This window comes from Myiozetetes cayanensis, unplaced genomic scaffold (genome assembly GCF_022539395.1).
Source record: "Myiozetetes cayanensis isolate MyiCay16 unplaced genomic scaffold, myiCay2020 scf20-37, whole genome shotgun sequence".
Lineage (NCBI taxonomy): Eukaryota > Metazoa > Chordata > Aves > Passeriformes > Tyrannidae > Myiozetetes > Myiozetetes cayanensis.
In genome coordinates, this window is record NW_026087412.1 from 14,893,204 (window position 1) to 14,918,815 (window position 25,612).

The 25,612-nt window shown below is 52.2% G+C and overlaps 1 protein-coding gene across 5 annotated transcripts in view; it reads left to right on the forward strand.

Annotated features, from left to right (window-relative positions):
* The window catches only part of LOC126641199 (syntaxin-binding protein 4-like), a 47,617-nt gene that overhangs the window by 6,662 nt on the left and 15,343 nt on the right, over positions 1-25,612 (forward strand). For 2 of the 5 annotated variants that reach the window (XM_050317649.1, XM_050317651.1), the window contains exons 2-11: positions 3,263-3,336; positions 8,632-8,727; positions 9,528-9,597; positions 10,655-10,729; positions 18,781-18,866; positions 19,578-19,698; positions 22,345-22,486; positions 22,670-22,776; positions 23,565-23,718; positions 25,250-25,322. In XM_050317649.1, the coding sequence (XP_050173606.1) occupies positions 3,263-3,336; positions 8,632-8,727; positions 9,528-9,597; positions 10,655-10,729; positions 18,781-18,866; positions 19,578-19,698; positions 22,345-22,486; positions 22,670-22,776; positions 23,565-23,718; positions 25,250-25,322 (998 nt within the window). Of the gene's footprint in view, positions 1-1,575; positions 1,672-3,262; positions 3,337-8,631; positions 8,728-9,527; positions 9,598-10,654; positions 10,730-18,780; positions 18,867-19,577; positions 19,699-22,344; positions 22,487-22,669; positions 22,777-23,564; positions 23,719-25,249; positions 25,323-25,612 lie in introns of those variants that run through there. The other 3 variants (XM_050317652.1, XM_050317653.1, XM_050317650.1) reach the window with 2 other exon arrangements.

Consider the following 25,612-nt stretch of genomic DNA (forward strand, 5'->3'; position numbering starts at 1 on the left):
GAGGTCAGCAGGTGTTGGACCCTCCTGCCTTAATTTTTGGCTCTCTGTGCCCTGGTCATTGTCTACAGGATGGCAGGAGAAAGAACATCTATCACCCTGACCTCGGGTCGCTGTGAGGACGAGCAGGTTTTGAGGCTCTTGGTGCAGTGAAGGCTGAACCAAGAGTCTGGGACACGGTCCCACCTGCAGCCCTCGTGCTTGGCCTGGCTTGGCCAAAGCCTTGACTCAGGCATGGCCTAGGTGTGGTCACGTCTTGCTGTGGGGGGCTGTAAATGCATCACCAGACACGTCTATGTCTGATGTCTGGGTGGCATCATTTTTTAGGTAAGTTTTGGTCACCTAAAGGTTTAGTATTTAGTTCAGATTTTTAATATTTCATCTGAATGCCTTCAATGGAAGCCATTAAAAAAGAAAAAAGTAATTAAAATGGAGGAGAGTTTTTCCCATTTATCGTTCTTTTGAAGCACTTGTGAGGCTTCACACGGCCATCAGGGGAGCTCCTGCTGATAAAACTGGTTGTTCACACACGGGAAAAGTACCATCCAACAGCATCACACTCAAGGAATTATTTGGCAAAGGGTCTGCAGTCCCAAGCAAGCACGTCCACATCTGATGATGCTCAGCTAACGAGGTCAAGTGCCACTAATGGGGCCTGGCCAGGAGCCTGTGGAGATGGTGTGGGAACAGCACAAGGAGGACAGTGTTGATGGAGTCAGGGCCGAGAGCTTTCCTGTGACCTTAGATGTCCTCAGGAGCTGGTTGGGATGCAGGATCTGTGTCCTCCTGCAGCTCCAGGGGAATGTGTTTCCAGATGATTTGTCTTCTCAGGGAAGATAACCAGACCTTTGCCACCAAGATCACAGCCCAGCTCCTGCCAAGCCCTGAGGTTGTTGTAGGTCTGTCCCTGCTCGCTGGCCAACCTTGAATAGTCTTTTATCATCCCTCCATCCCCACATCCCACAAAGTGGGGGTCCTGCATCTCTCCCTGGATGATGTGCATCGAGATGGGGGTAGAAGAGGCTGTTCAAGGGCAAATCCCGATTCCAGCCTCCCAGCAGACAGTGGAACAGCTGAACTTGCTTTGCAGTAAGAAAGAAATGCTGTGGGCTGGAAAAGATGCTGAAAGGAAAAAAAAACCCAACAACAACAACCCTAAACCCCTAAGTGCTACAGTCTGTTATTACTTCCAAAGCTTTGCTGCGGATTTTAATCCTTTAGGGATGCAGAGCACACAAGTCCTGCACGGAACGCTGCCCTTCCATCCCTGGGGGGTGTGTTCCATCCGATGCACCCAAATAATTAGCCCGTTGTGCTAACGAGGAAGGGGCCAGCCCTGCTTGGGGGGGGTGGTGGCCGAGCCCCTGCCCCGCTGTGGGAAGGCGCTCACGATGGGCCACCCTGGCTTTGGCTTGCGTAAGCTTTAATCTAAAGTTGGGGATGTTTCCAGCTGATCTGTGTTAGTGTTGGGTGGAATTAACATGCATACAGGGAGACCACGTGACCCCCTCCGACCTCCCTCTTTTTTTTCCCGTTTTTTTTTTTTTTTTTTCCCATCACTTTAACGGATTCCTGCCAAATCCCAGGGGCTGGTGCCTGGCAGGGCCGGGCTGCCACCGCCAGCAAGATGCCCGCAGTCTCTATCCTTTACAAGGGAGCCATCATCATCAGCAGGTAATCCCCCCTGGCTGGGGCAGGAATGGGGAGGGAATGGCAGCCCTGGGGGGCCCGTGGCCACCTCTAGCCAAGGTTGCTGTGCCGCGGCTCTCCGGGAGCAGGGTGGGGTGGCAGGGGGGCCGTGTGTGCAGCACAAGGAGCCAAGGACACTTTCCCCAGCCCCTGGGGTTGGGTCTGCGCGTCTCTGGCATTAGCAAAGCTGCTGCTGCTGCTCCCTGTCCGTGCATCTGTCCGGGATAAGAGCTGATTGTATCAAGGAGGCATCTGCTCCGCCGAACCGCCGCCCGTCTGTCGCGTCCCAGCCCGGTTCGCGCTGCTCCTGTTCACCCCCGGTGGAATTTCCTCGGTGATTTACTCCAAATACTCTGAAAATCCTGGGTGGTTACTTGAACCAGCCTGGGCCCAGGGCTGCTCTGGCTTCCTGGGATGTCTTCAAGCTCCGTTTTCTGACAGCCAGACGTGGCCAGTGGTTTGTTTGGTGCTGGATAAGTGAAACAGTGCGAGAATATCAAGGAGGAGCATTTTTCTAACATGGAGAAAAAGCTTCCAGTCCGAATCTTAGAGGGGGGTGTTGCTGGCTTTGCAGAGTAGCTTGATGTTTTGGGTCTTATTTTGGATTCCTGAGAAGAAAAGTCCTCACAGTTTATTCTTATCCCGAGTCCTGCTGGACTCGGAGGATCCAGTTGTTTCCCATGGCGTTGTTCCTCCTCAGCTGTGTTCAGACCTGGGACCTCATATTCATTTGGAAACACCTTTTCTCTTGCAACTTAAATCCTGGGGAGTGTTTTGGGAGCCACTCTTGTGGCTTGCCTGGCTCTGGGTTTCTCAGATGAAGGCTCACCATCCTCATGGGGGTGACCACCACGGGCCACCCGAGGAGGAGAAGCACCAGCGGTCCAGGGTTTGGAGTCTGACACCCCCAGTTGGGGTAGAGTGGGACTGATTGTTTTTGGGGTCATTCATTTGGGACACCCCCCTCGCCTGAGGGCGTTTAGGGGGAGACTGTGGAGTGTTTGGGAGACTTTCTTGCCTCGGGGGAATCTCAGGTGTAATTTCTGGCTTGTGATGAGAAGAGCTCCCACCCTCCACTCGGCCAGGCAGGGTCTTGAAGCGGCTCAGCAGATCTTGCATCCCCCTTTTCCAGACCCCCTGCCCACATTACAAACCCTGAGGAGCAGATTGAGCCTGGCTGTCTTCGTTCCAGGCTGCCTGTATTTGTGAAACTGGTTTATTCCCAGAACACTGGTCCGAGCTCTGATCTCATTTCCCGGGAGCTGGACAGCTGTCCAGCCCCGATAATCTGAGGTAATGAATCACAGACAGGTCCAGTAGATTTGCTGGGTGGGGAGGATGATGCCCAGCCCTGCACAGATTCTCTCATTTATCTGTGTAAACTTCGGGGGGGGGCTGGGAGGGGGTGGGTGATTTCTGCCACAGTGTGGGTGTAACGTGTGGGGCCGTGGCCCTCACACTGTGTGTGTGCAGTGGTGTGTGGAGCAGGCCTGGGGGGGCAGGGAGGATGTGCTTGTGTGTGTTGGTTGGGTGCCTGTAGCCTGTGACAGAAAGATGCTCCTCTTCTCTCTCCCAGGACACTCATGGGACCGTATGGGATGGACCGAACCGTGCACTGCTTCGACTTCTACGACTGTGCAAACGGGCTGGGTGAGTGCAGACCCTCCACGAGGGACAGCAGGGTGGGCTGGGGCAGCTCCAGCATCCCCTCGGTCCCTGTGCTGTGATGTGCCTCCCCATGTGACAGTCTGACCTCTCACCAAAGCACTGGTTGCTGGGCCTGCCTGTGCCAAGCATCTGAGAGCACCTTTGGCAGCTGGGATGTTAAAACCATAGCAAAATCCCAATTAGTTTCATGTTAGGGTGAGCAGCTCAAGTGCTGAGAGCTGTGCAGGAGCCCAGGGCCAGAGCCCCTGCCTTGAGCAGGATGGGGGGAAAGGCTTTACAGGATTTCCTGAATTAAAAAAACTTAAAAATTATATCAATTAAATAAATAAATAGAATCCCCATCACTTCCCAGTCACCTGCCCCTGTCCTGCTGCAGACTTCCCCCCCCCAGAAATCACCCTGATGGACAATGCAAGGTGCTGCAGCTCTCCTGGGGACTGGGATGTATGAGTTGTTTCAGGAAAGTTTCACCCAGAGGTGAAGAGTATGAGCACCCAGTGAGTCAGGTGTCCTTGCACAGTGCTCTGAACATCAAAGCGTGTAAGAGAAAGGAAAAGAGAGGGTTCTGTCCAGCAGAAAGTCCCAGGTTCATGACACTCAGCCCAAAGGAATCCAGCAGAGCATCTCATCTGATTTCTATATATCCAGCAGCATAAATACTGGTGCTTTGCCACGGACTTTATAAAAATCTCTTGTTCTGCATCAGAATTTCTTGGGGTCCACCTTGCAGACTCCCCCATAACTCAATTGTGAGTGCAGCCCATCCTCCTGCAGAGCAGCTGCTGGCCCTTCAGTGAGGTCTCTGTGACCATTTGGGGACCCTTGCTGAGAAGTCAGACTCACCAGAGAAACAACTTCAGGTTTCCTGAGACCTGAGATTAACGATAGATTAATTATTGGCTGTTTCCAGCTCTGGGCTAACGGGACTTTCTGCCATGGAGAAATGGCTTTGCTGACTCTTCCCTTGGTCAGGAGGTTCAGGAGGTTCACAGGAGCTCAGGAAAATGTCTTTTCTCGGTGAATATGATATTTTAATCTCCAGAGGTGGATTTGGTTGAGTTGATGAGATTTTAGCTGCTGGGTTAGATTAGCTTGTTAAAGGAGAAGACCCAAGAAAGCTGTGAGCCCCTTCACATGCTCCAACTGCTCTCCTTTCCCCCAGTTTGTGGCCAGAGGGTCTTTGCAGGCTCTTGCAGACCCTCTACAGCATCTTGTGATGTGCTGCAGGAAGGTGTAACAATGTGGATTTTCTAATGCCATCATCACCTGTCTTCATCCTCTTCTGTGAGGTTTGAAACACCCAAGACAGGGATCCTCCTCCAGAAATCACAGACTGGTTTGGCTGGAAGGGATCTTAGAGCTCATCTCATTCCAACCCCCTACCATGGGCAGGGACACCTTCCATTGTCCCACGTTGCTCCAAGCCCCATCCAACCTGGCCTTGGACACTTCCAGAGATGTGGAAGCCATAGCTTCTCTGGGCAACCTGTGCCAGGGCCTCCCCACCCTCACAGGGAAGAATTTCTCCCCAATATCCCGTCTAACCCTGCCCTCGGGTAGCTTGACCATCAATGTCTGCTGAGGATGTGCAGGATCCCCGTGTCTGCTGTAGGTGTAGCTGCTCAGAGTATGGGGTTTTGGGGAAAAAAAGCTCCTTCCTGAGTTTCCTGGTTAGCTGCAGGTGTTCTTCCAGCAGAGTTCCTCTGGAGCAGCACCACCCGCTCGGTGCTGGCGTGGCAGGTCAGCGTTTGGCCCCGGGTCTGTTGCTCTGTGGCTTTAGGTAGAAACCCACAAGTGAACTTCAGCAGAAGTTCAAAGGGGTTACTGGCAGCTCCTAAAACCTGCACCTGGAATTACAGAATAGCCATCAAAGGGAAGTGCTGATTAAGAAGCATTTCTCAGAAACACTGAGAGAGATCCCATTATCTTGACCTTCATCTTCTTAGGACAGGGCAGTGAGTGATTCACCTCCAATCTGTCCCTTCCTCCAGACAGAAAAAGCTGGCCAGGGCCACAAGATCAACAGAGGGATTAAGGGAAATGTAATTGAACATTGCTGGCTTAGGCCAGGGCAGCCTCTCCGGGCGGCAGCCGGTGGGGTCAGGATGCTCCAGAGATGATCCCAGTTGGGCTAAACAACCAGATTAGCCAGGACACCCCCTGACCTGTGGAACAGGGAGCCTGGAGCAGGTGAGATTATAGCCTGAGAACTGCGACTATGGCATTAGTGGGAGCGGGATTAGAGGCACCAGAGGAGCTTGAGGGTCTTTAGGAAATTTATAGGATCCTTAAGAGTCTAAAGAAAACCCCGCCTTGGTCAGTAAGTTCATCTGGAGTTTTTCCTGTCAAACTTTATTCTGCAAAAGAGAAAATACCGGGGACGTGGCCACCAGCTCCAGGACCTTTGCCAGAAAGGAAAGATTAAATAGAGGGATCCAAAATAGGCTAGATTATCTGGCCCTAAGTATGACTTAATAAGCATTATACCGGGACTTTGATGCTTTGACAATGAGAGAGCCATTATTTACCTACACTGGGTCCCAAAGAGAAATTTGATTGAAGTAAGTGTTAATAAAATGGATAAGAAAATATACTCCCAGGGTGCTGCCACCAAATTCCTTGATGATTCGGGTTTGCTGCCATCAGTCCTGGGCTGTCCCATGGCTTGGCCTGAGCCCTGGAAGGGGTGAGACCTCCTGCCCTGGTGGGGACTCTCCAGTGCATTTTAGGGGGCAGGACTGGCACCCACAGCACCTCCTTGGCCAGGAGATGGGGGGGAGGGCAGTGTGGGCAGAGCTTGGCACCACCCAGCTGCTTGCCCAACGAGGGAGGCAAAAATCTGGGATTTTTCCCTCCCCCCCTGGAAGTTTGAGTGTGTCTGGAGCAATACTGTGAGTAATCGCCGATTTTAATAACAAGATCGGATTTTCTCATGACATCGTTGGGGATAAAGGAGGATTTGGAGATACTTCAGCTATATTAAGGCATTATTACAATTGATTTGCAGCCACAAAAGGGGAATGAGTCATTATTGGTTTGATACCTCGGCGGAGGCGCCGCTCACACGCAGGTCCCGCTGGGAATGCTGAGGCTGAGCCTCTGCAGGTGCACATTTTGACACCATTTGTCAACGGGCCTCATCATTCCCAGTTACTTCGTGTTCTGATGTGAAGAAAGACAGAGGATGACTTCTTGAGTCACCACCTTGGCTTGGGCTGGACTTCCAGCGTTCTCCCCATCCAGGGAGACTGATGGGACTTTGCCTCTGCAAGACCCCCAATGCCAAAGGGTTTCCCAAACCCATTCCGAGTGTGACCCTGCTCCCAGGGTGTCCCTGCAAAGCCCAGCAGCAGCCACCCTGCTCCCACTGGGAACGGAGAAGTTTTCCAGCTGAGCATCCCAGGCAATAAGCAAGTCTTGCCTTCTGTCCTTGAGCTTTGGGGCTGCAGCATCTCCTCTCTGTTTTGGTTTACCTGCTCCCGTGCCCTGGGGAGCCTTGTGTTGCTGGGGATACTCCTTTTGGGCAATATTTCCAATTTGAGTGAATTTCGTTTAAAATGCAGTGAAGAACAACATTAGTGCCTATTCCTGAGGGGTTCTGCTGTGAGTTCCCTGTTCCACCAGTAAAACAGCTCCTCACAGGTGCCTGGTGAATGCATGAAGCCCAGAGAATAAACTCAGCACTCAGACAGAGCTGGGATTTTTAGCTTGGGAAGAGCAGCAATTGGTGCACGTAGGAATGAAGTGGAAAATTGTAACAATCTAATTCTAATATAAAGGTGATTTAAGAGACAGGCTCTCCCTAGGGACAGATGAAAACTGTGAGGGGCCTTAAAGCAGAGCTTGGGTTGCAAAAGGAAGGGAAAAAGGGATGGAAATAGTTCTGTGTCCTGAGTAATCCCGATCCAGGGTTTGCTCCTCTTCCTTCCTGCTTGTTCCAGAAAGGGGTCTCGTGTTTGGGGCACAGCCGTGCTCTACTCCCCTGGGGGGTTGGAGTGTCCTGCACGGGGTCACTCTGGGCACCCAGGACCTCACCAAGGCTCAGGGCAGCCCATCAGCCCATCAGCAGCTGGAGGGGGACACTGGGCTGGCACTGGCAGTGCCTCTCTCCGTGGCACAGCCTGTCCCCAGCCTGCCCTCCCAGCAGAGCAGCAAAGTGCCTGACCGGCGGCTCTGGGGGGAGATTTGTTAATTAAAGCCAGGCTTTTTAATCCTTCTGTCCACAGCCTGGATCTTCGAAGTAGGACTTAATGAGCCCTGGGTAAATAAGTCTCTTGGACCTTTTCCTGCCAGCCAGCTTATGCTCTCCAGCAGGGAAAGGTCCCGTGGCTGGAGCGGTGGCTGTGGGGAGCAGGAGCCCTTTGCCCAAGTGCCACAGGGCAGCTGAGCTGTGCTGCTGCAATGAAGGGATTCAGAGCTGCACCAGGGTCATCTCTGGGCCTCTGGTGCTCCTTCTGGATCCAAACACTGATAAAAATGGCTGCTCCTGATGCTCAGCTCTGCCATCGGTGGCAGCATCAAAGGCTGTGGTGTAGATGCTGCTGGGGCCTGGCAGGAGGGTGGGCACTGGGGTGTCCCCACCACTGCAGTGAACCTGGGGCTTGTCCAGATGTTGCACCTGGAAGTGGGTCTCCTGTAGGAAATCCTTGTCACCAGGAGTGTTTTGTAGGACAGTTCTTATCAGAGAAGTGAGCACAGGCAGAAGCAGAGCCTTTCCTGTCACTGATGGACCTGGAGCTCCTGGAGAGAGTCCAGAGGAGGCCATGGAGATGCTCCCAGGGCTGGAGCCCCTCTGCTCTGGAGCCAGGCTGGGAGAGCTGGGGGGGTTCACCTGGAGAAGAGAAGGCTCCAGGGAGACCTGAGAGCCCCTGCCAGGGCCTAAAGGGGCTCCAGGAGAGCTGGAGAGGGACTTTGGACAAGGGATGGAGGGACAGGACAAGGGGGAATGGCTTCCCACTGCCAGAGGGCAGGGTTAGATGGGATATTGAGAAGGAATTGTTCCCTATGAGGGTGGGCAGGCCCTGGCACAGGTTGCCCAGAGAAGCTGTGGCTGCCCCTGGATTCCTGGAAGTGTCCAAGGCCAAGTTGGAGCAACCTGGGACAGTGGAAGGTATCCCTGCCCATGGCAGGGGGTAGCACTGGATGATCTTTAAGGCCCCTTCCAACCCAAACCATTCCATGATTCCATGAACTTGGGGTTGGGGCTGCATCCCTTTGGGATTGCCCGTGGAAACTGATTCTCCTCCCTTTGTGTCATGGGCTCTGCTTCTCCTGCAGGTATCAAGGTCATCGGTGGCATCAAGGAACTCACTGGAGAAGAATACGGAGTTTATGTCAAGCGGATCCTTCCAGGGGGTGTTGCTTATGCAGACGGTGAGTTCAACACAGAGTCTGGGAACAGCCCCAGTCCAGCCCATTTATTTTATACATTGTCATCTTAGATGTTTTAGGTGCTTCCCCAGAGATTTTCCAGTGGTGGGGGTATTTTTTTAGCGTGGCAGTTGTTCTGACATTCAGTGGCAGCCTTGGATTGGTTTCTCAGCGCATGTTCAATTGCTTCATGTCTCTAAAGCTTTTCCCATCTCTGCCACATCACAACTGCACTTGGCTGCCTGTGCTTCCCCACCTGCCACTCATTGCCTGTAGTCCCAAAATGACCTGAGATCCTTTTGCAGGTTCAGCTCTGCTCTGGGTCACTGATTTAATTCTGAATATGTTCAGATAAGTAGGTATTAGAGGGGTCTGCAGAGTTCACCTGTTAGAACTTAAGCCAAAAAAAGATACTTTTCTCCAAATGTTACATCATTTTCCCATCCAATAAAGGAAAATAAATCCAGAACAGGTGGAAGTGCCAGTCATGGTTTTCCACCTGACCTCCAGCTGAACTTTGTGACCTCAGAGTGAATTAAGCAAAAGCTTTATTGCATTTTTTGGTATTTACTTTCGTAACTTCCCGGAGCAGAGGAAGTGCTGGGACACTGGCACAGGTTGCTCTGGGGAGGTTGCAGAAACTTCATCTCTGGACATCTTGAAAAGCAGGTTGGACGAGCATCTCTGGAAGGACCAAAGCATTTCTCATCCTGTCTCTGGGCAAAGGCAGCGACTGCCCAGCCTCTCCCAGTCCCTCCAAGCTGTACTTTCTGCACTTTCTATCCATTAGTTTTCTTTTCCAGGGCGCCTGCAGCCAGGAGACCTGATCCTGGAGGTCAATGGAGATTCCCTAATTGGGGTTACAAGTGAGAGGTACCACATCCAAATGGAAATTTGGCTTTCCTGTTGCTTTTGTGTCATTCTGGGAAGTGGCTCGGGTTGCGGGTTGCATGGAGGGCACCAGGGAATCACTCTGTCTGTGCTGTTCCCAACAGCCCAGCTGGGAATTCTCAGACCAAAAAGATTTGATGTAAAAATAGACCGGTGAACCCAAACAGTATTTGTGAGATATTCAGACATTTCCCCCCAAATACCGGGGTTTTACACAGCTCCTGGCACCCCCACTCCATCTGCTCCAGCTTCCCAGCCAGCCCTGCAGCTCCCAGCACAGGAGATTTGCTGGAGCCTAAGCCTGACAGCGCTGCTCTGTGTGGGGGATTCCCTGTGGAGCCACAATCCAACCCCTCAGCTCCCCACCAAGAAAATAATTCACTGCTCCAGAGGAGCAACAACACTCTTGGGGCTCCCCTTTCCCATTAAAGATGGGGCTAGGCTGCTGTCTGCCTTTAATTCCTGCATGGTGTGCTGGATGGATGCTTGGGAAGCAGCACAAGGATTGTCCTTATCCTAATTGTCCTGCTCCCAGAGCCCCAGAGCAGCTGAGTTTGATGATGGAAGTCCCTGAGGACACCTCTCTGGCTATGCCTGGCCCTGGCAAACTGCTCTGGCTCCCATGGGAATATCTGTATTTTTGAACCAGAAAGTGGCCCTCCCTGAGATGGAAACTTCCACAGGCAGGGGATTATGGAATCATGGAATGGTTTGAGTTGGAAGGGACCTTAAAGACCATCCCATTCCAAGCCCCTGCCACAGGTGTGCTGGGAGGTATTTACTCATCACCACGGGCATCTCCTGAGTTTTGTTGTCAGGGACTTCTCATTTACTGCAGAAGTGGGAAAATCAGGATGTGACTTGGCCGCTCTCCGGCCCCTCAGCCGGAACAGGGAGCGTGTCTGTTCCACGGGCACCCCCCTGGGATTGGCCCCTCAGTCGCTGACGGGGCTTGCCCAGTTTACAGGAGCTGTGATGTTTGGCTGGGTGAGCTGAGTGGGGCAGCGCTGGGAGCCAGCGACATGTCCATGTTTTCCAGGGCCGTGGACATCCTGAGGACGGCGTCAGCCACCAGCCACATGCGCCTTCTCATAGCCCGCGACGACGACGCCAGGTGAGGGGGTCCTGTCACACCGGGGAGGGCACCGTGGCACTCGCTGGCCACAGTGCCTGGCAGTGGGGAGCGCTGAGGGGGCCACTGAGGTGGCCCAGGGGTTTTGGTAACTCTGTTCTGGTGGGAACACAACGGAGCTGAAATGGGAAGGGAAGCCAAGCTGGTGGCTCCCAGCTCCAGCCCTGGCTGTACCGGCTCTGTGGGACATTCCAAACCTGAGCAGATTTCCACAGGCCTTTTCCCAGGCAGGACCAGGGCAGCTCCAGCCTTGGCTGGAGGGTGGAACAGCTCCCTCAGCTCTGCTGTGTGGTGATGAGCTTCAGATGAAGATATGCAGGGACAGCAGGATCTTCCTTTTCCGTTCCAGTTGGACATGTTAAAGTCTTCCTTTGTCCAGAGGATTCCTCTCCCTGAAACCTCTCCCCTTGGTGCCCCCTGGAAAACCTTACTTCTTCTGGAGAGGCTTGGAAGATTCATAAAGAGAAGGAAAGAGTTCAGTCTTGTCTTGGCTGGATGAGGCTGTGTGGGACAACAAGAGAGAGGGCAGGGCTGTGGGAACCAACACACAGGAGTAGCAGGGTCTTTCCTTGCATTGCCCAGAAGATCTGGCACAATGTGGTGCCACATCCTCTCCCTGGAATAGAAACACAGGTCTGGAAGCTGAGGTGCACCAGGAGCCACAGAAATGAGGGTGGGTTTCAGCAGAGCGTGGCCGTGGGCCCACAGGCTGCAGGACCAGGGCTTGGCACAGGCTGTGGGTGGCTGAAGGTTACAGAGGCACCTGCTCAATGCACCCACATCCCATTAGTGGGGAGGTGATGGATTCATTCCTTATCCATCAGTGGCTGTGGAGAGTTCCTGCCTCGACAGGAGAGTGAGAGTGCTGTAATGACAGAGGTGAGACTAATTCTGACACAGCAATACACTGGTGGAAGAATTATTTGCTATTAATGACAGGCTGCTTTTTACCCACCCTCTTCCACTGGAAATAACATCTCCAATTATTCTATTAAGTGCAAGTCCTTCAGCAGCTGCTGAGGAAGCACGGGGTGAAGCAAGCAGGTCACCTTTGGTCTCAGTAAGGACGCTCAGGATGCAGTTCTGCACCACAGCAGTTCCCTGGGAAGTGACAGTGGGCACCTCTGGGGGACAGGATCCCGTCCCTCCCAGCAGGAGCATCCACCGCCCATCCATCGGCAGCAGCGCTTGTTCCAGCAAACACTTTAATTCTCAGCCAGGGCCCCCAGAGCAGGTTTTCTGCCTTCACCCTGATCTGTTCCCAGCTGTTCGGGCATCTCGCTAAATATGCTAAACTGCAGCAGATGTTTCTCCGAGCACACGCACGGGTGGCTTTGCCGGCTCCGGCTCCCCCCGCAGCTGCCGGCAGTCCCCAATCGCCCCGCCCGCAGCCGGGGGAGGCCGGCGGGGCAAGGAAACTTTAAGCAATTTATTTGGCCTCCGTTCGCTGTGGGTTATCTGTTAAATCTGCAAAAGGTTAGCCGGAGGGAGAGGGGGGAAGCAATCAGTTTATTTATTTATTTATTTTAAAAGATTTGCGGAGATTTCACTTACGTAATCATCTCGCAAACTGTTTAATACACGAATACATATCTCCAGGATTAAGGGAACAGGGGAAGGATTTTTCTGCTCTTTACTTTTTATTTTCTCTTTCTTCCCCCTTAGTTTTGTCTTTTGTTGATGCCCTCTTATCTTTTAAGTCTATCCTTGAGTGGGGGTGAGCAGACAGCCGGCTTGAAATGGGCTCAGCTCTGGAGGTGATGTCCCTGCAGGTGCCACACCACGAGTTGTGGGCAAACTTAAACCTTCCCACTGCCCAGCAGAGCAGTTCACGAGGCCTGAGAGCTGAGAAGGACACAGGGAGGGCCATAAATCAGTGTATTTTCAGATCCTTCAGAAACACAGAGTGCACAGAGGAGGGAACATCATGGCTCTGGGTTTGGACGATGATCCAACCAGCTTGCCAATTTTCCCAGTGACTCAGCTGAATAGCATTTTGTTGTGGTTGCCCTCGGGTGAATTTGACTCATAAATGCTATTATTTGTCCCTGGAGTTAATTATAGGCCCAAATTACCTGTGCTTTTCATGGAACTCAGGCCTGGCATGTATCAGATGCATGTTTTCAGCCTGTCACATCAGCCCTGCTGCACAGAGGGGCAGCAGTGCCAGAGCTTAAAGCAGAACATTCAGATCTGGAGCTGGACATGCTGGGTTTGGGGGATGGTTATCTCCCATTTTTACCTCTGCTCACCTTCGGCTGACGAGGATCATTTTATTGCACACACGTAATTATTGTTTATTCATTCTCAGCCTGGGAGTTACAATAGGTCCCTGTTTCTCTGCACTGCACAGATATCATCCTGGTCTTTCAGGTTTATCACTGTGAGAAAGCCAGTCTGAGCTGCACCTCCTCGTCCTCGCATGATAAAATGCTAAACACGTCGTGTCTCTGCAGCGTCAGCTCGGGCAACACGGGCTGGGCACTGACAGGGTTCCCACAGAGAGCAGCAAGGACAGTGGGCAGCTTCTCTGCAAGTGCCCAAGCAACAGGCAGGAACAGAATCACAGAATCATTTAGGTTGGAAAAGACCTCCAAGATCATCAAATCCAACCTTTGAGTATCTCCATCTTGTCAACAGGACCAGAGCCCTGAGTGCCATAGCCAGTTGTTTCTTGACTCCACCATGCCCCTGGGCAGCCCCTTCCAACACTTGGCCACCCTTTCAGTCAAGAAATTCTTCCTGATGTCCAACCTGAGCCTCCCCTGGCACAGCCTGAGGCCGTTCCCTCTCCTCCTGTCCCTTGTTCCCTGGGAGCAGAGCCCGACCCCCCCAGCTCCCTCCTCCTGTCAGGGAGTTGCAGAGCCAGAAGGTCCCCCCTGAGCCTCCTTTTCTCCAGGCTGAGCCCCCCCAGCTCCCTCAGCTGCTCCTGCTGCTTCAGCCCCTTCCCAGCTCTGTTCCCTTCCCTGCACACACTCCAGCCCCTCAGTGTCCTTCTTGTTGTGAGGAGCCCAGAACTGGACACAAGAGTTGAGGTGTGGCCCTTGTGTTGTTGGTTGCACCACTTGGGGCTAAACTGGTAGGGAGGGCTGGGACTGACTCCAGCAAGCCTGGATGTGCTTTGGGAAAAACACATATCCTTTCCCAGAGCAGCTGAGATGCACCTGTGCATGTCACTGCTTCCATCCCACCCTTGCCAGTGGTGGAAATGATGGAATGGTTTGGGTGGGAAGGGACTTCAAGACCATCCTGTTCCATCCCCTGCCATGGGCAGGGACACCTTCCACCAGCCCAGGTTGCTCCAAGCCCTGTCCAACCTGGCCTTGGACACTTCCAGGGATGGGGCAGCCACAGCTTCTCTGGGCAACCTGTGCCAGGGCCTGATCACCCTCACAGACAAGAATTCCTTTCCAATATCCCATCTAACCCTGCCCTCTGGCAGAGGGAATCCATTGCCCCTTGTCCTGTCCCTCCATCCCTTGTCCCCAGTCCCTCTCCAGCTCTCCTGGAGCCCCTTTAGACCCTGGCAGGGGCTCTCAGGTCTCCCTGGAGCTTTCTCTTCTCCAGGTGAACCCCCCCAGCTCTCCCAGCCTGGCTCCAGAGCAGAGGGGCTCCAGCCCTTGGAGCATCCCCATGGCCTCCTCTGGACTCTTTCCAGCAGCTCCACATCCTTTCTGTGCTGGGCTTCCATATCTGGAGGCAGCTCTGCAGGGGGGTCTCGTCTGGGGGGACAGAGGAGCAGAATCTCCCCCTCCCCTGCTGCTCCTGCTGTGGGATCAGCCCAGGGCAGGGAGGGTTTCTGGGTCCCAGCACACACAGCCAGGGCATGTCCAGCCCCTTAGGCACCAACACCCCCAGATCCTTCTCCCAGGGCTGCTCTCCACCCATTCTCTGCCCAACCTGGATCTGTGCTTGGCACTGCCCTGACCCAGCTGCAGGATCTTGCACTTGGCCTTGTGGATCTGCATCAGGTTCACACAGTCCCACCTCTCTGACCTGCTCAGGTGCCTCGGGATGCCCCATCCCTTCCCTGTAGAGTGTGAGCTCAACACACAGCTCTGTCAGCTCCAAACTGGCTGAGGCTGCCCTTGATCCCATTGTTGCTGTCATCTGCATGTGAGAAAATCTGCTTTTGTGACGCTTTTGCTGAGCTTTGGGTTCATGGCTCCCACTCACCTGCAGGTTTGGTTCTTTTGAGGCAAACTATTCATTTCTGATGTCACAGGCTCCACCTCCTCTCCCAGCTGAGGTTTCCAGACGCTGTGCGCTCATAACCTTTGATGTAGGATTCCCCCTTTGTTCTCCCAAGAACAAAAGGGCAGGACAAAGAGGCATTATGAGATAAAACAACAATATCTTCTGCAGAAAGATTGACCTCCTGCTGCTTAATCTATAGCAAAGTCATCCTCCAGCTGGCTGTGCTGGCAGACCCTGCCATCCTGAAGGCTGTGTGGGACCGAGCTCTTTTACATTTTACAGGCATCCTCCAGACCTCTAATGTTTGCATCCTAATGAAAAAAAGCTGGAGAAGGCTTGTTAGAATGAACTTTCCACCTAATAGAACGCCTTGGTTGTTGTTTTTTAATAAAGCTGGGCATTTTAGTCCTGCAGGCACCTGACAATTCACAATGTTTTAGCAAGGGTCAAATTTTAAATATTAAAGACATCTTCTGAAGTGTCTTGGTGTCTGAAAGCACAGAGCTGGCATTCCCTCGGTGTGCGTGTTCATCACTCGGCAATGTTTGGGCACCGTCTGCCTGTTTGCAAACTCCTCCAAACACAGCACCGAGCACAAAATTAATTCCCAGGAGATTGACACCAGAAACTGTGTTGCTTCCTGCTGGGATAAGCGTGTACCTCCAGTTAGTCATGTGTTTATGTCCCTGCTGGAACCCAGACCTGCAGCACTGCCCAACAAAGCCGGAGCTGGGACGGCGGCGCATGACGTAGCGTTGAGTCACATCGTCCCTGGGCTGGAGCCGGGCTCAAGGGGCAGCCCTGGGCTCCCAGCTCGTTGTTCAGGCTTCTGAGCCAATAATGCTAAACACCCCTTTGTGGAGGAACCGAACAACACAGAATAAACAACAACAAAGGGTGCTCGGACCGTGCGTGTCCTCGCTCAGAAGAGCGCTGGACAGCTCGGATCCGTGACCGGGCTCGCAGGGTCGGAGGAGCACAAGAGCTGCCCAACAGGTCACATTTGCATTGACTAAGACTGTTTTAGCCATTGTTTTAGGCTCATAACCTGTTCTGTGCTCTGATGGATTATTATCTGAGGAAAATGTAACAATAGGTGACCACAGAAACACCCAGCCCAAAACACAACCCAGCTGCTGAAGGCTTGGGAGGCACTGGAAATAACACACCAGATTCCAGAGTGTTTGACCTGCCCCTGCACTGGGTCAGGGAGGGGTAAGGTCATGGCTGAGCGAGTGACCAGTGAAACTGGGCTGAATCACCTGTAGAAACACAACAGCTTTGCTGGAAAGTGGAAAAATTCTGCTAGGGTAAGACCCACCCAAGGCTCAGCCCAGGGAACCACAGAACAGCAACCGCTGTCCAACTGCTGCAGGAGCTGAGTCGTCCTTCCACTTTCCCAGTGCTTGTGGAATCATTCAGGTTGGAAAAGCTCTCTGAGGTCTTCCAGACCAACCATTCCCCCAGCACTGCCCAGGCCACCACTAAACCACATCCCCAAGTGCCACATCCACACGTTTTTTGAACATTTCCAGGGATGGTGACTCCACCATTTCCCTGGGCTGTTCCAGTGCCACCCTCGCAGTGAAGAATTTTTTTCCTAATATTTTACATACATTTTGGTGTCCAACTTTATGAAACTTGACTCCCCACATGCACAGTAGGCACAGGTCACACAGGGCTGGCCCAGCATGTGGTGGGTCGTGAAAACATCACCATATGTCTAACACTTTCTAAGGGGTAATTACAGTGCTTAGAGAATGGCTTTGATCATCCTTATATCCTTTATACTGTTCGATCACAACAATGGCTGGAGACCACAGCGTCTGGGAGATGCTGTGGTGCCATCCTGACTGTTTGTTCCTAGGAAGTTTGTGCCCGAGAGGTGAAAACTAAAACAGCTTTGTGGGAGGTGGGGTTTCTGAACAAAGTCATTGTGTTTTTCTAAGGTCATGGGTTTAATTGATAAAGACAATAGTGTTGATGCAAATATTGGGATTCACCAAGGCATGTCATCGAGTATTGTGTGACACTTGGGTTTTAAATTAGCATTGGATGGAATGAATAAGGCATAAATTTGATGGCAATATTAGATAAGGCATGCGCTGGTCTTTGAAGTTTGTTAATGAGCTGGTTGTTACTGGGAAGATGTAAATTACGGAGAGCATTTCCAGCAGGAACCTGAGGAGCTGATGATTCATTCATCATTTAATATTGTTGGCTCTAATCTAGCCAATAATATATAAGCTGTGTGCCGGTGAGGAACGCAGATGACACAGCGTCTGTGTGTGTGTGAGAGCTGTCTCCTCGCTCAGGGAACTTTGCTGTGGCTGCTCTCCTGCAGGTTTATGACTTGAGCTTGTCTGACTGTCAAGCCTGAGAGCGAGCCACTCATAGCCAGGCTTTTCCTGGGGCTATGGCATCAGGAAGGCACCTTCCCATGGGGATTCCCTCATGCCTTCAAAGAGGACATCTAATGGTGTTGCTGTGGCCACAGAAACACTTTCAGGGTCTCTTCCACTGCCTGGCTGCTTATTTATTGGCATGTGTAAGAAATTAGTCATGCTTGAGGCTCTTCTCTCTGCCAAAGGTCGGACTGATCAGGTAGGGTGGGGTTAGAAAGGTTGGGTTATGAAGGGAGGGGACCCTCTCAGTTGCAGAGGGACAGATGTTCCTGGGAGCAAAGAGCCAACGTGGATCAGGAGGCTGATGAAGATGAACATGACGATGTCATCCCTTTCCATGTCCCCTCATCCAAAAGGGTGTGAGAGGCTCACGGCAGCTCAAAGAAAGGTTTCAGAATGAGGCAGACACTGGTAAACATGGATAATGGTGGTTCTTAGCGGGGTTTATAAACCCCAGATGTCACACTTGGCGAAGGGGAGGCCACAAAGCAATTCACCCGTGGTGTACAGGTCGTTACAGCTCATCAAGGGCTGGGGTTGTTTCACCTGGTGGTCAAACTCCACCGGGAACAAGGATCACTAAGGAAGGTGCCTGAGCATGGAGCCAGCTCTCCAGGGGATTTTCTGGATGAGATCTCGTGCAGGTCTCTGTTAAGGTGTTATGCTCCAAGAGCTTCACCAGAGATGTTCATGGAAGGCATCACCAGGGATGGATTCTGAGAGATGGCAGCTGCTTCTGCATGTGCTGCAGAAAGCCACATCCTATCCTCACTCCAGCAAGAGCTAGAAGGATCTGCCTTCTGTCCAGGAAGGAGGAGTAACAAACAGAGATTAATCTTTATTTAACTGCTCTAGAAAGAGTCACAAGCAAGCCAAGCCTTCCTGTTCTACGTTTGCACAGTTACAGCTCCTTCTGACGGTCTGCTTAATTTGTGTGGTGTGTTTCCAAAATTTTGAGCCCTGTAGTTGGGGGTGAAAATATTTCTCCTGATTCCTGGGAGGGTCCATGAGCCTGGGTGCAAGGCAGGGCTCCAATGTCCACCTACCTGCCCTCTCTCAGGAATGACAGTCCTCAACACCAGAGCCCGTCCGTGGAATGACAGAATCAGTCAGGTTGGAAAAGACCTTTAAGAATAAATCCCTTCCCAGCTCCTCTTGCCCAAGTTCACCCGAACACATTCCAGGACGGGGAAGGAGCACACTGAAGTTGCTGTGCCATGAGATTGATTACAGAGCTGAAGCCTTGCACAAGCTCCTGAAACCAGGGTGTTTCCCTTGTGCAGGAGGAAGCCCTGTCTGCTCCCCACTGCTGGAGGGCGTCGGCCCCGCAGACTCGGTACTAAGTCACTGCCACCAGAGGCACCGTTGCCAGGTAATCAGGTGGGGGATAGTCTTGAGCAGCAGCTGACTTGCCCGTGTTTTTGTTTCCAGGAGGGAGTTCTCTGAGCTGCTGGAGAAGTTCGGCTCCCAGAGCAACACGGGCTCGGCGCGGAGCTCGCCGGTCCTGCACGGCGGCAGTGAGTGACCCAGCGTGTCTCGGGGGGGACCAAAGAGAGCTTCCTTTGTCCCAGTGCAATTCTGAAGGAGCTGGGATGGGATTTGGGCAGGTGTTTGGGTGGAGGTTTGAAGGAAGCTCATCCTTATTCCAAGCCCAGGTGCAGAGCAGCGTGGTCAGCACAGGGCAGGCATGAAGTGAGACAGCGAGCCACCTCCTTGGGGGGAACGAGGGATGCTTGGGCTGGGATTGTAATCACTCCCCAGATCCCCAGACTCTGCTCAACTGATGTGTTGTGCAGGTGACTCCATCAGTACCCACCTCTGCAGGGACAGCTTTAGCTTTCTGCTCTGCATTTCAAAGCATCTCAGCGGGAATTCATTCAACGAGCACTGTTTTTTATTTGCAAATGGGAGATGTTCCACGAGATGCAAGAAGGTTGACGTAAGCGAGGTGCCAGCACACAAATCCGTGTGTGCATGGGGAAGGCAGCTGTCCCCTCTGGCTTGGCATCCCACCAGCCAGCTGCCAAGCCTTCCCCTATGGCAGGGGTATGTGGGGCTGCCAGAGGGGTGACATTCTGGAATTGTGCTGAGAGGACTGAATGTTTCCTCTCCATAAACCGTATCCCGATGATTTTAACAAACGTGATTTTCCTAAAAAAGACAGAGCAGGGGAGGAGGGTGATGCTGGGTCTGTGTGCCCTGGCCTTGACTCTGGCTTTGCTGTTCAGGTCGATACCTGGAGAGCACATCCTCGGGCTCCTCCTCGCGCTCCCAGAGCCCGCTGCTGCTGAGCCCCGCCAACTCCCACGGGCCCTGCATCGGCACCGCGGCGCACGCCCCTCACGCACAGTACGTACAGACCCCACCCAGCCTGGCCCCTGCCGGGCCATGGGGAGACATCACGGAATGTCTGACACTGTCCTAGAGCCAGAACATCATTCCAGTGCTTGGAGAATGGCTTTGTTCATCCTTTTGTCCCCTCCACTGATCTGTCACCCAATGACCACAGCACCTCCCAGATGTCGTGGTGGCATCTTGGCTGTTCCTGGGAAGTTTGGGCCCAAGAGGTGAAAAGCTTCCCAGCTGAGGCATTCAGTACATCTGCACTGTGGTTAACTATGCAACAGCTCCTCTTCCTCCCCTCCAGATCCCAGGGAAAGGTGCTGGTTTACAGCCAGCTGAGAGGACCCTGCACATCACCTTCACAAAACATGCCGTGAGCAGAGCGTTCCTGCAAAGCCAGCGCTGCTTTTCAGGAGGTGTTTTGGGATCTTGTTTCCCTATTGCCCTGCTTCTGGCACGCTGACCCCGTGCACCAAGAGCACCAGCACCTCTCCCTGCAAACATTCCTGACGCCCTTTGCTGTGGGGTCAACAGCGGTCGCCAGGAGTCACCACATGCTTTGGCCTCCAGAGCATCTCCTGGAGCGTGTGTTTTCATGTGGTCCTCTGTCCCTTTCACACTGCACAGCTCAGAGGTTTGGACAGGCAGAGCTTGTTTTTCTGCAGAGCTCCATCTCCGGGGCGCTCGGGGTTGTCCTTCTCCAGAGGGACAGCTCGGAGGGTGTTCAGCAGTCGTGGAATGGGGACCACTTGTCCCCAGGGCTTGCAGCTTCCCTCCTTCTGCCAGCGTAAACAAGCCAAATTGCTGGTAAAGAGAATCAGCCCTCACTGCAGAACCAGTAAATCCTCTTGCTAAATACCAGCTTATTAGGGATTTGTAGAGGACAAATATTTGGCACCAGAGGTTTAAGCTGCTTGCGTGGAGTGAGAGACCCACACAGAGGAGAGGCCAGATTATCTACTTGGCAGTTGGTTTGGACAAAACATCCTTCCTGTGCTGTTAACCCCCCCCCAGGCTGAGATACAGAATCCCAGAATGGCTTGGGTTGGAAGGCACCAACTCATGAATGATCATCTCATTCCACCCCCCCTGCAGTGAGCAGGGAAATGGGTACACAGGGTGGAGAGGGCCTGGTTTGGTGGCCTCCTCACAGCTGCCCTGCTGTGCCATGCTCTGCTTGTCTCCATGCCAGTGTCAGGCCCCAGTGGTCTTCTCCTGGAATCACAGACCACTGATTGCAGCTGAGTGTTGGTGGTCAGCTGAGAGATGTAATTTGGGTCTTTTCATGCATGTGGCTGCCATCCCTTCTGCCCAGGCTGTCCCAGTGCTGTGACCTCTCATCGTGGTGTCACCTGAGGCCCTGCCACCCCCCTGAGCAGCAGGACTCAGATGCAGTTCAGAGTCACCACAGACAGGGTCTGACATTTTGATTTGAGTGGAGGCTTTAAGGCTGTTATTTCATGACATCATTTTCGTAAGATCATTTACCTTAAAGCACTTTTCCATAAGAATAAGGCACATGCACCCCTTTCAGTGAAGTGTCTGACCTCCAGGAATGGCATCACTGGGGAGCTCAGGGTGGTGACAAGCTGGTGTCACCGTGGGGCACAGCCTGTCATTGTGTCTTAAGTTATGAGACAACATCAGGAGGACCAGAAAGTTCAGATTGTTTGGGGATTGGCTGCTATGGAAATACATGGAAAAGGTGAAAAGCCAGCTGCATCCATCCCATCTGGAGAAAACTGTTTGCTGATGCTCAGACCCCACCAAACCCTTCCCCAAACCTCCCTGCTGCAGTGCTGCCCTCCAGCCCGTGGGAGGTCAGTGAAATCTCTGCTGCCCCAAACCCTTACCTGCTGTGGCCAGGTCTTGGTGGCCTGTTGGGTCCTGTCTAGTCACTCTTGGAGAGAAAGGTCCAAGGTGGTTGCTGCTCCATTTACATCCTTCACTGGGAGAGCCATCTCTCCCCCTGCCCCAGCAGCACTCACAGTGCAGTGGGTGTTGCTGCAAAGGACGCCCATTTCTTAGGGAATCTTCCAACATTTCAAGTTCCAAACCTCAGTTTAGACACACTCAGCTGTGTATCCCAAGCTTTCCTTGGATGATTCCTGAGAGCTGCTTAATTCCTGACCAATCTGTAAATTGCTGTCTGGTGCTTCAGCTGGATTCAAGCAACAACCATGTCGATCCTTCATGTGCTTTTAGCTATAAAAACCAGGAGTGCCAAATCTGTTCTGGTTAAACCTTTGGTTTGTTCTCTATTTTAACCCTGAGATGAGCTCAGGTCAGAACATGGTGCTGATAAAACCAAGGTCGTGGGTTTGACCCCTGTATGGGCCATTCATTGAAAAGTTGGACTTGATGATCCTTGTGGGTCCCTTCCAACTTGGAATATTCCGTGGTTCTGTGAGTATTCCCTGGTACTTGGAATTATGTGAGCCAGTCACCTTCATAACACTGAACAGTGTCTGCCAAGGAACAGGAGCCTTCACCTCCTCTTCCCAAGACTGGGTGGAAGAAAGGATGCAGGGAAAAGGGTGGGAGAAGGTGGAAGGATCATGCTCGGGAAGAAATCCAGGCAGAGGTCGTTCAGTGACGTGGGAAAATAACCTGGCTCACCTCGAGTCACCTGCTAATGTCTCTCCCTTGCAGCTGCTCCATTGACTCAGGAATCCAGAGCATTTCTGTAGCAAACTCCTCGGGCCTAGGGCTGACCATCAGTGGTGGATCTAACAGGCCTGATGGGCCCATGGTTTATGTCCAGGAGCTTTTGCCAGATGGGGACTGTTACAAGGTAAGTCGGGTGGAGACCCTTGGTGGCCTCTGGGGACCTCTCCTGGAGGCTGGAGCTGTTCTGAAACAGCTTTTCTAAGAGTAAATGGACAATGCACAGGCTAATGAGGATCTGTGTTGCAGGAGAAGGCTTTGGGCATTGACATTCCTTCCCAATGCTGTGTCTTTCTCCCTGTTTGTTTAGGATGGTCGGCTCCGACCCGGTGACCAACTAATCGCCATCAACAGAGACTCTTTGGTGGGCAGCACACATGAAGAGGCCAGAAAAATAATTGAAAAAGCCAAATTCAGGTAGGCATCAAACATATTTCCTGCTGTCATCATCAGGGTGCTGTTGAGTCTCAGGTAGAAACCCTTTATGTTCATATTTGTCTTCAAGAACATCATTAATCTTAAATGATGCTTTGAGACAGTCCTGATAGGTGGTCACATAAGGAAATCTTGAAGGCATGGGGTGTAATCCAGAGCTGAAGTGTAATCCAGAGCTTCCCAATGTTCTGGACCTCGTGAATATCTCCTGTCACTGCCCAGCAGAGTTCTGCAACAGAACTGAAGTTCAAAGAACCATGAAAAAGGAGGCTCAGGAGAGACCTTGTTGATCTGTAAGGGAGGGGAGAGCCAGGTGGGTGTTGGTGCCTTCTCCCAAGTAACAACTGATGGAACAAGAGACAAAGGCCTCAAGTTGTGCCAGGAGAGGTTTAGATTGGATATTAGGAAAAATTTCTTCATGGAAGGGGTTGTAAAGCCCTGGCACGGGCTGCCCAGGGCAGTGATGGAATCACCATCCCTGGAAACACCATCAGTGTTCAAGAAATATGTAAATGTGGTGCTTGGGGACATGGTTTAGGGGTGGCCTTGGCAGTGCTGGGTTAAGGGTTGGACTCAACAATCTCAGAGGTGTTTTCCTTAATGATTCCATGATTCCATGAACCTATGGAACACAGCTGGTGGAGATCCAGCTGCACTGCTGCACGGCCTTAAGTGAGATTACCCTGGAGACAGAACCAGAGCATGGAAGTTCTGCAACTTTGTACCTTTTGTTTTGTAAATAAATCTCCTGTATTTGCTGTTTGTTTAAGACACGAGGGAAGCACAGAAGTGGCCTTTATTCCTGGAAGGGGACGGTTACACCCTGGACTGTCAGTGCACAACAACATCCCATCACCACCTCTGAAGGCTGTGGGAAATGGCCTGAGCTCCTGCAGGCTCAAGGTCCACGTGAGGTCCCCAGAGGTAGGTTGGAGTTCATATCTCACAGCACAGATCCTGTGATCTTTCTTTGATCAGAGAACTCCTCTTTAGGGACTCCCTGGCAATATTTTGGGACAGTGGGAAGGCTGTAATGCTGATACACGTGGCCCTGTTTTGCAGGCAGGTATTTTAAATCTGAAATAATTTCTCCTCTCTTGAGTTTGAGACAGAGAAGGATGTGTGGAGGTAATGAGAGGAATTTCATCTCCAGGGCCTGCATTCAGATCTGTTTCAGGAGTCTCAGGTTTTCAAAAACAAAACCCTCCTGTGGATAGCAACCTGCATCTCATTCCACTTCCAGTCACAGAGCTGGAAGGGATCTCTGGAGTCAGTTTGATCTGGTCTCCTCCCCGAAGGCAGGAACAACCCTTTCTTCTTGGAGCCCTGTGATGAGGATGAATCCCGAGCATTCCTGCACAGCCCATTGCTGCTCTGCTGGCTCTGATGAGCAGCCAGGCTCGTTCCTCCTGGGAGACTGAGCTCCACGTTGTGTGGGCAGAGACAAGTGCTCCAGCTGCGTGTGAGGACACACAGCCCTCATGATTCTCTAGGTCTGGATTCTCTGCACTTGTTGCTCCTCTCCTGGACTGGTGCTGTGCCGGGTGTATCCTCTGCCCTCTTCCTCACAAGCTTCCTTTAGAACTTCCTTCCCCTCATGTGTGAGCAAAACAACAAAACCCCTTTAAAGAAAAAAGTTTTAAAGTTCTGCGACCAAACTCCTTAATCCCCTGTTTTCCAGCCATCCAGAATATTTTCTACCCGTGGACATAAGTGGCAACCACACATTTCCTTTGGAAAGTCTGATTTTATTTCATTTTCTTGTAGCCTCGATAGATCTGAGACACAATTCTTGCTCACAAGTACAGTCTGAATGCAAAAGCAGGCAAACAGTGAGGAAAGAGGGTTGTGGGTTTTTTTGGCAAAAGGAAGAGGCCAGCTGGATGTTCCTTTCATACAAGATCCTTCACAAAACATCTCTTTCCAGCCCTGTGGGGACACAGACTCGCACAGATGTCATCTGCGTGTTTCTTCTGGGTGTGCCAGGCTGGAAAGGGCTTATGAAAAGCAGCAGCAGCCCCTAGAGCTGTAGCTGAGTGGTGTGGTTGGATCCTCTACCCACAGCTCACCATGGTAATGTTGTGTTTGGGGTAAATATTCCACCTGCTGTGGTCGGACTACTCGGGGCCTCACCGGTGGGTTGGATGCAGAGCTTTAGGGACAACCTCTGTGCAGAAACCAGACAAGGCCACATTCAGCATCAGCTCTCAATCACAGTTACATTAAGGACAGACTCGTTTGTGAGTGACCAGAAGTCTGGGGATGGCCCAGGAACATTCCTATACCAGGTGCTCCCAGAGAAACCCCCGGAGTCTCTTTTGGCCCATCTGCACATGTGGTGCCTTCAAGGGCCAGCTGGGTGGCTCTCTCTTGAACACTTCCATCTTCTGCTCTTTATTAACACCAGCAGATTCTTCTTAGCGACTGTCTGTGCTATTTTGTCTTGTTTTTCTAGAATAGACGTGAAAATCCTTTTCCTGTGCCTTCTTTGTCACCGGACATTTGCCCTCCAGAGCTTACGGTCTCAGGTAAGAGTCCTGCTCAACCCTTCTCCTTGTGTGGGGGACAAACAGCTGGGGCTCCTCAAGCTGAGCATGATGAAATTATAAAATCACAGAATCTCAGACTGGTTGGGTTGGAAGGGACCTTAAAGCTCATCCAGTTCCACCCCCTACCATGGGCAGGGACACCTTCCACTAGCCCAGGTTGCTCCAAGCCCCATCCAACCTGGCCTTGAACACTTCCAGGGATCCAGGGGCAGCCACAGCTTCTCTGGGCAACCTGTGCCAGGGCCTCCCCACCCTCACAGGGAAGAATT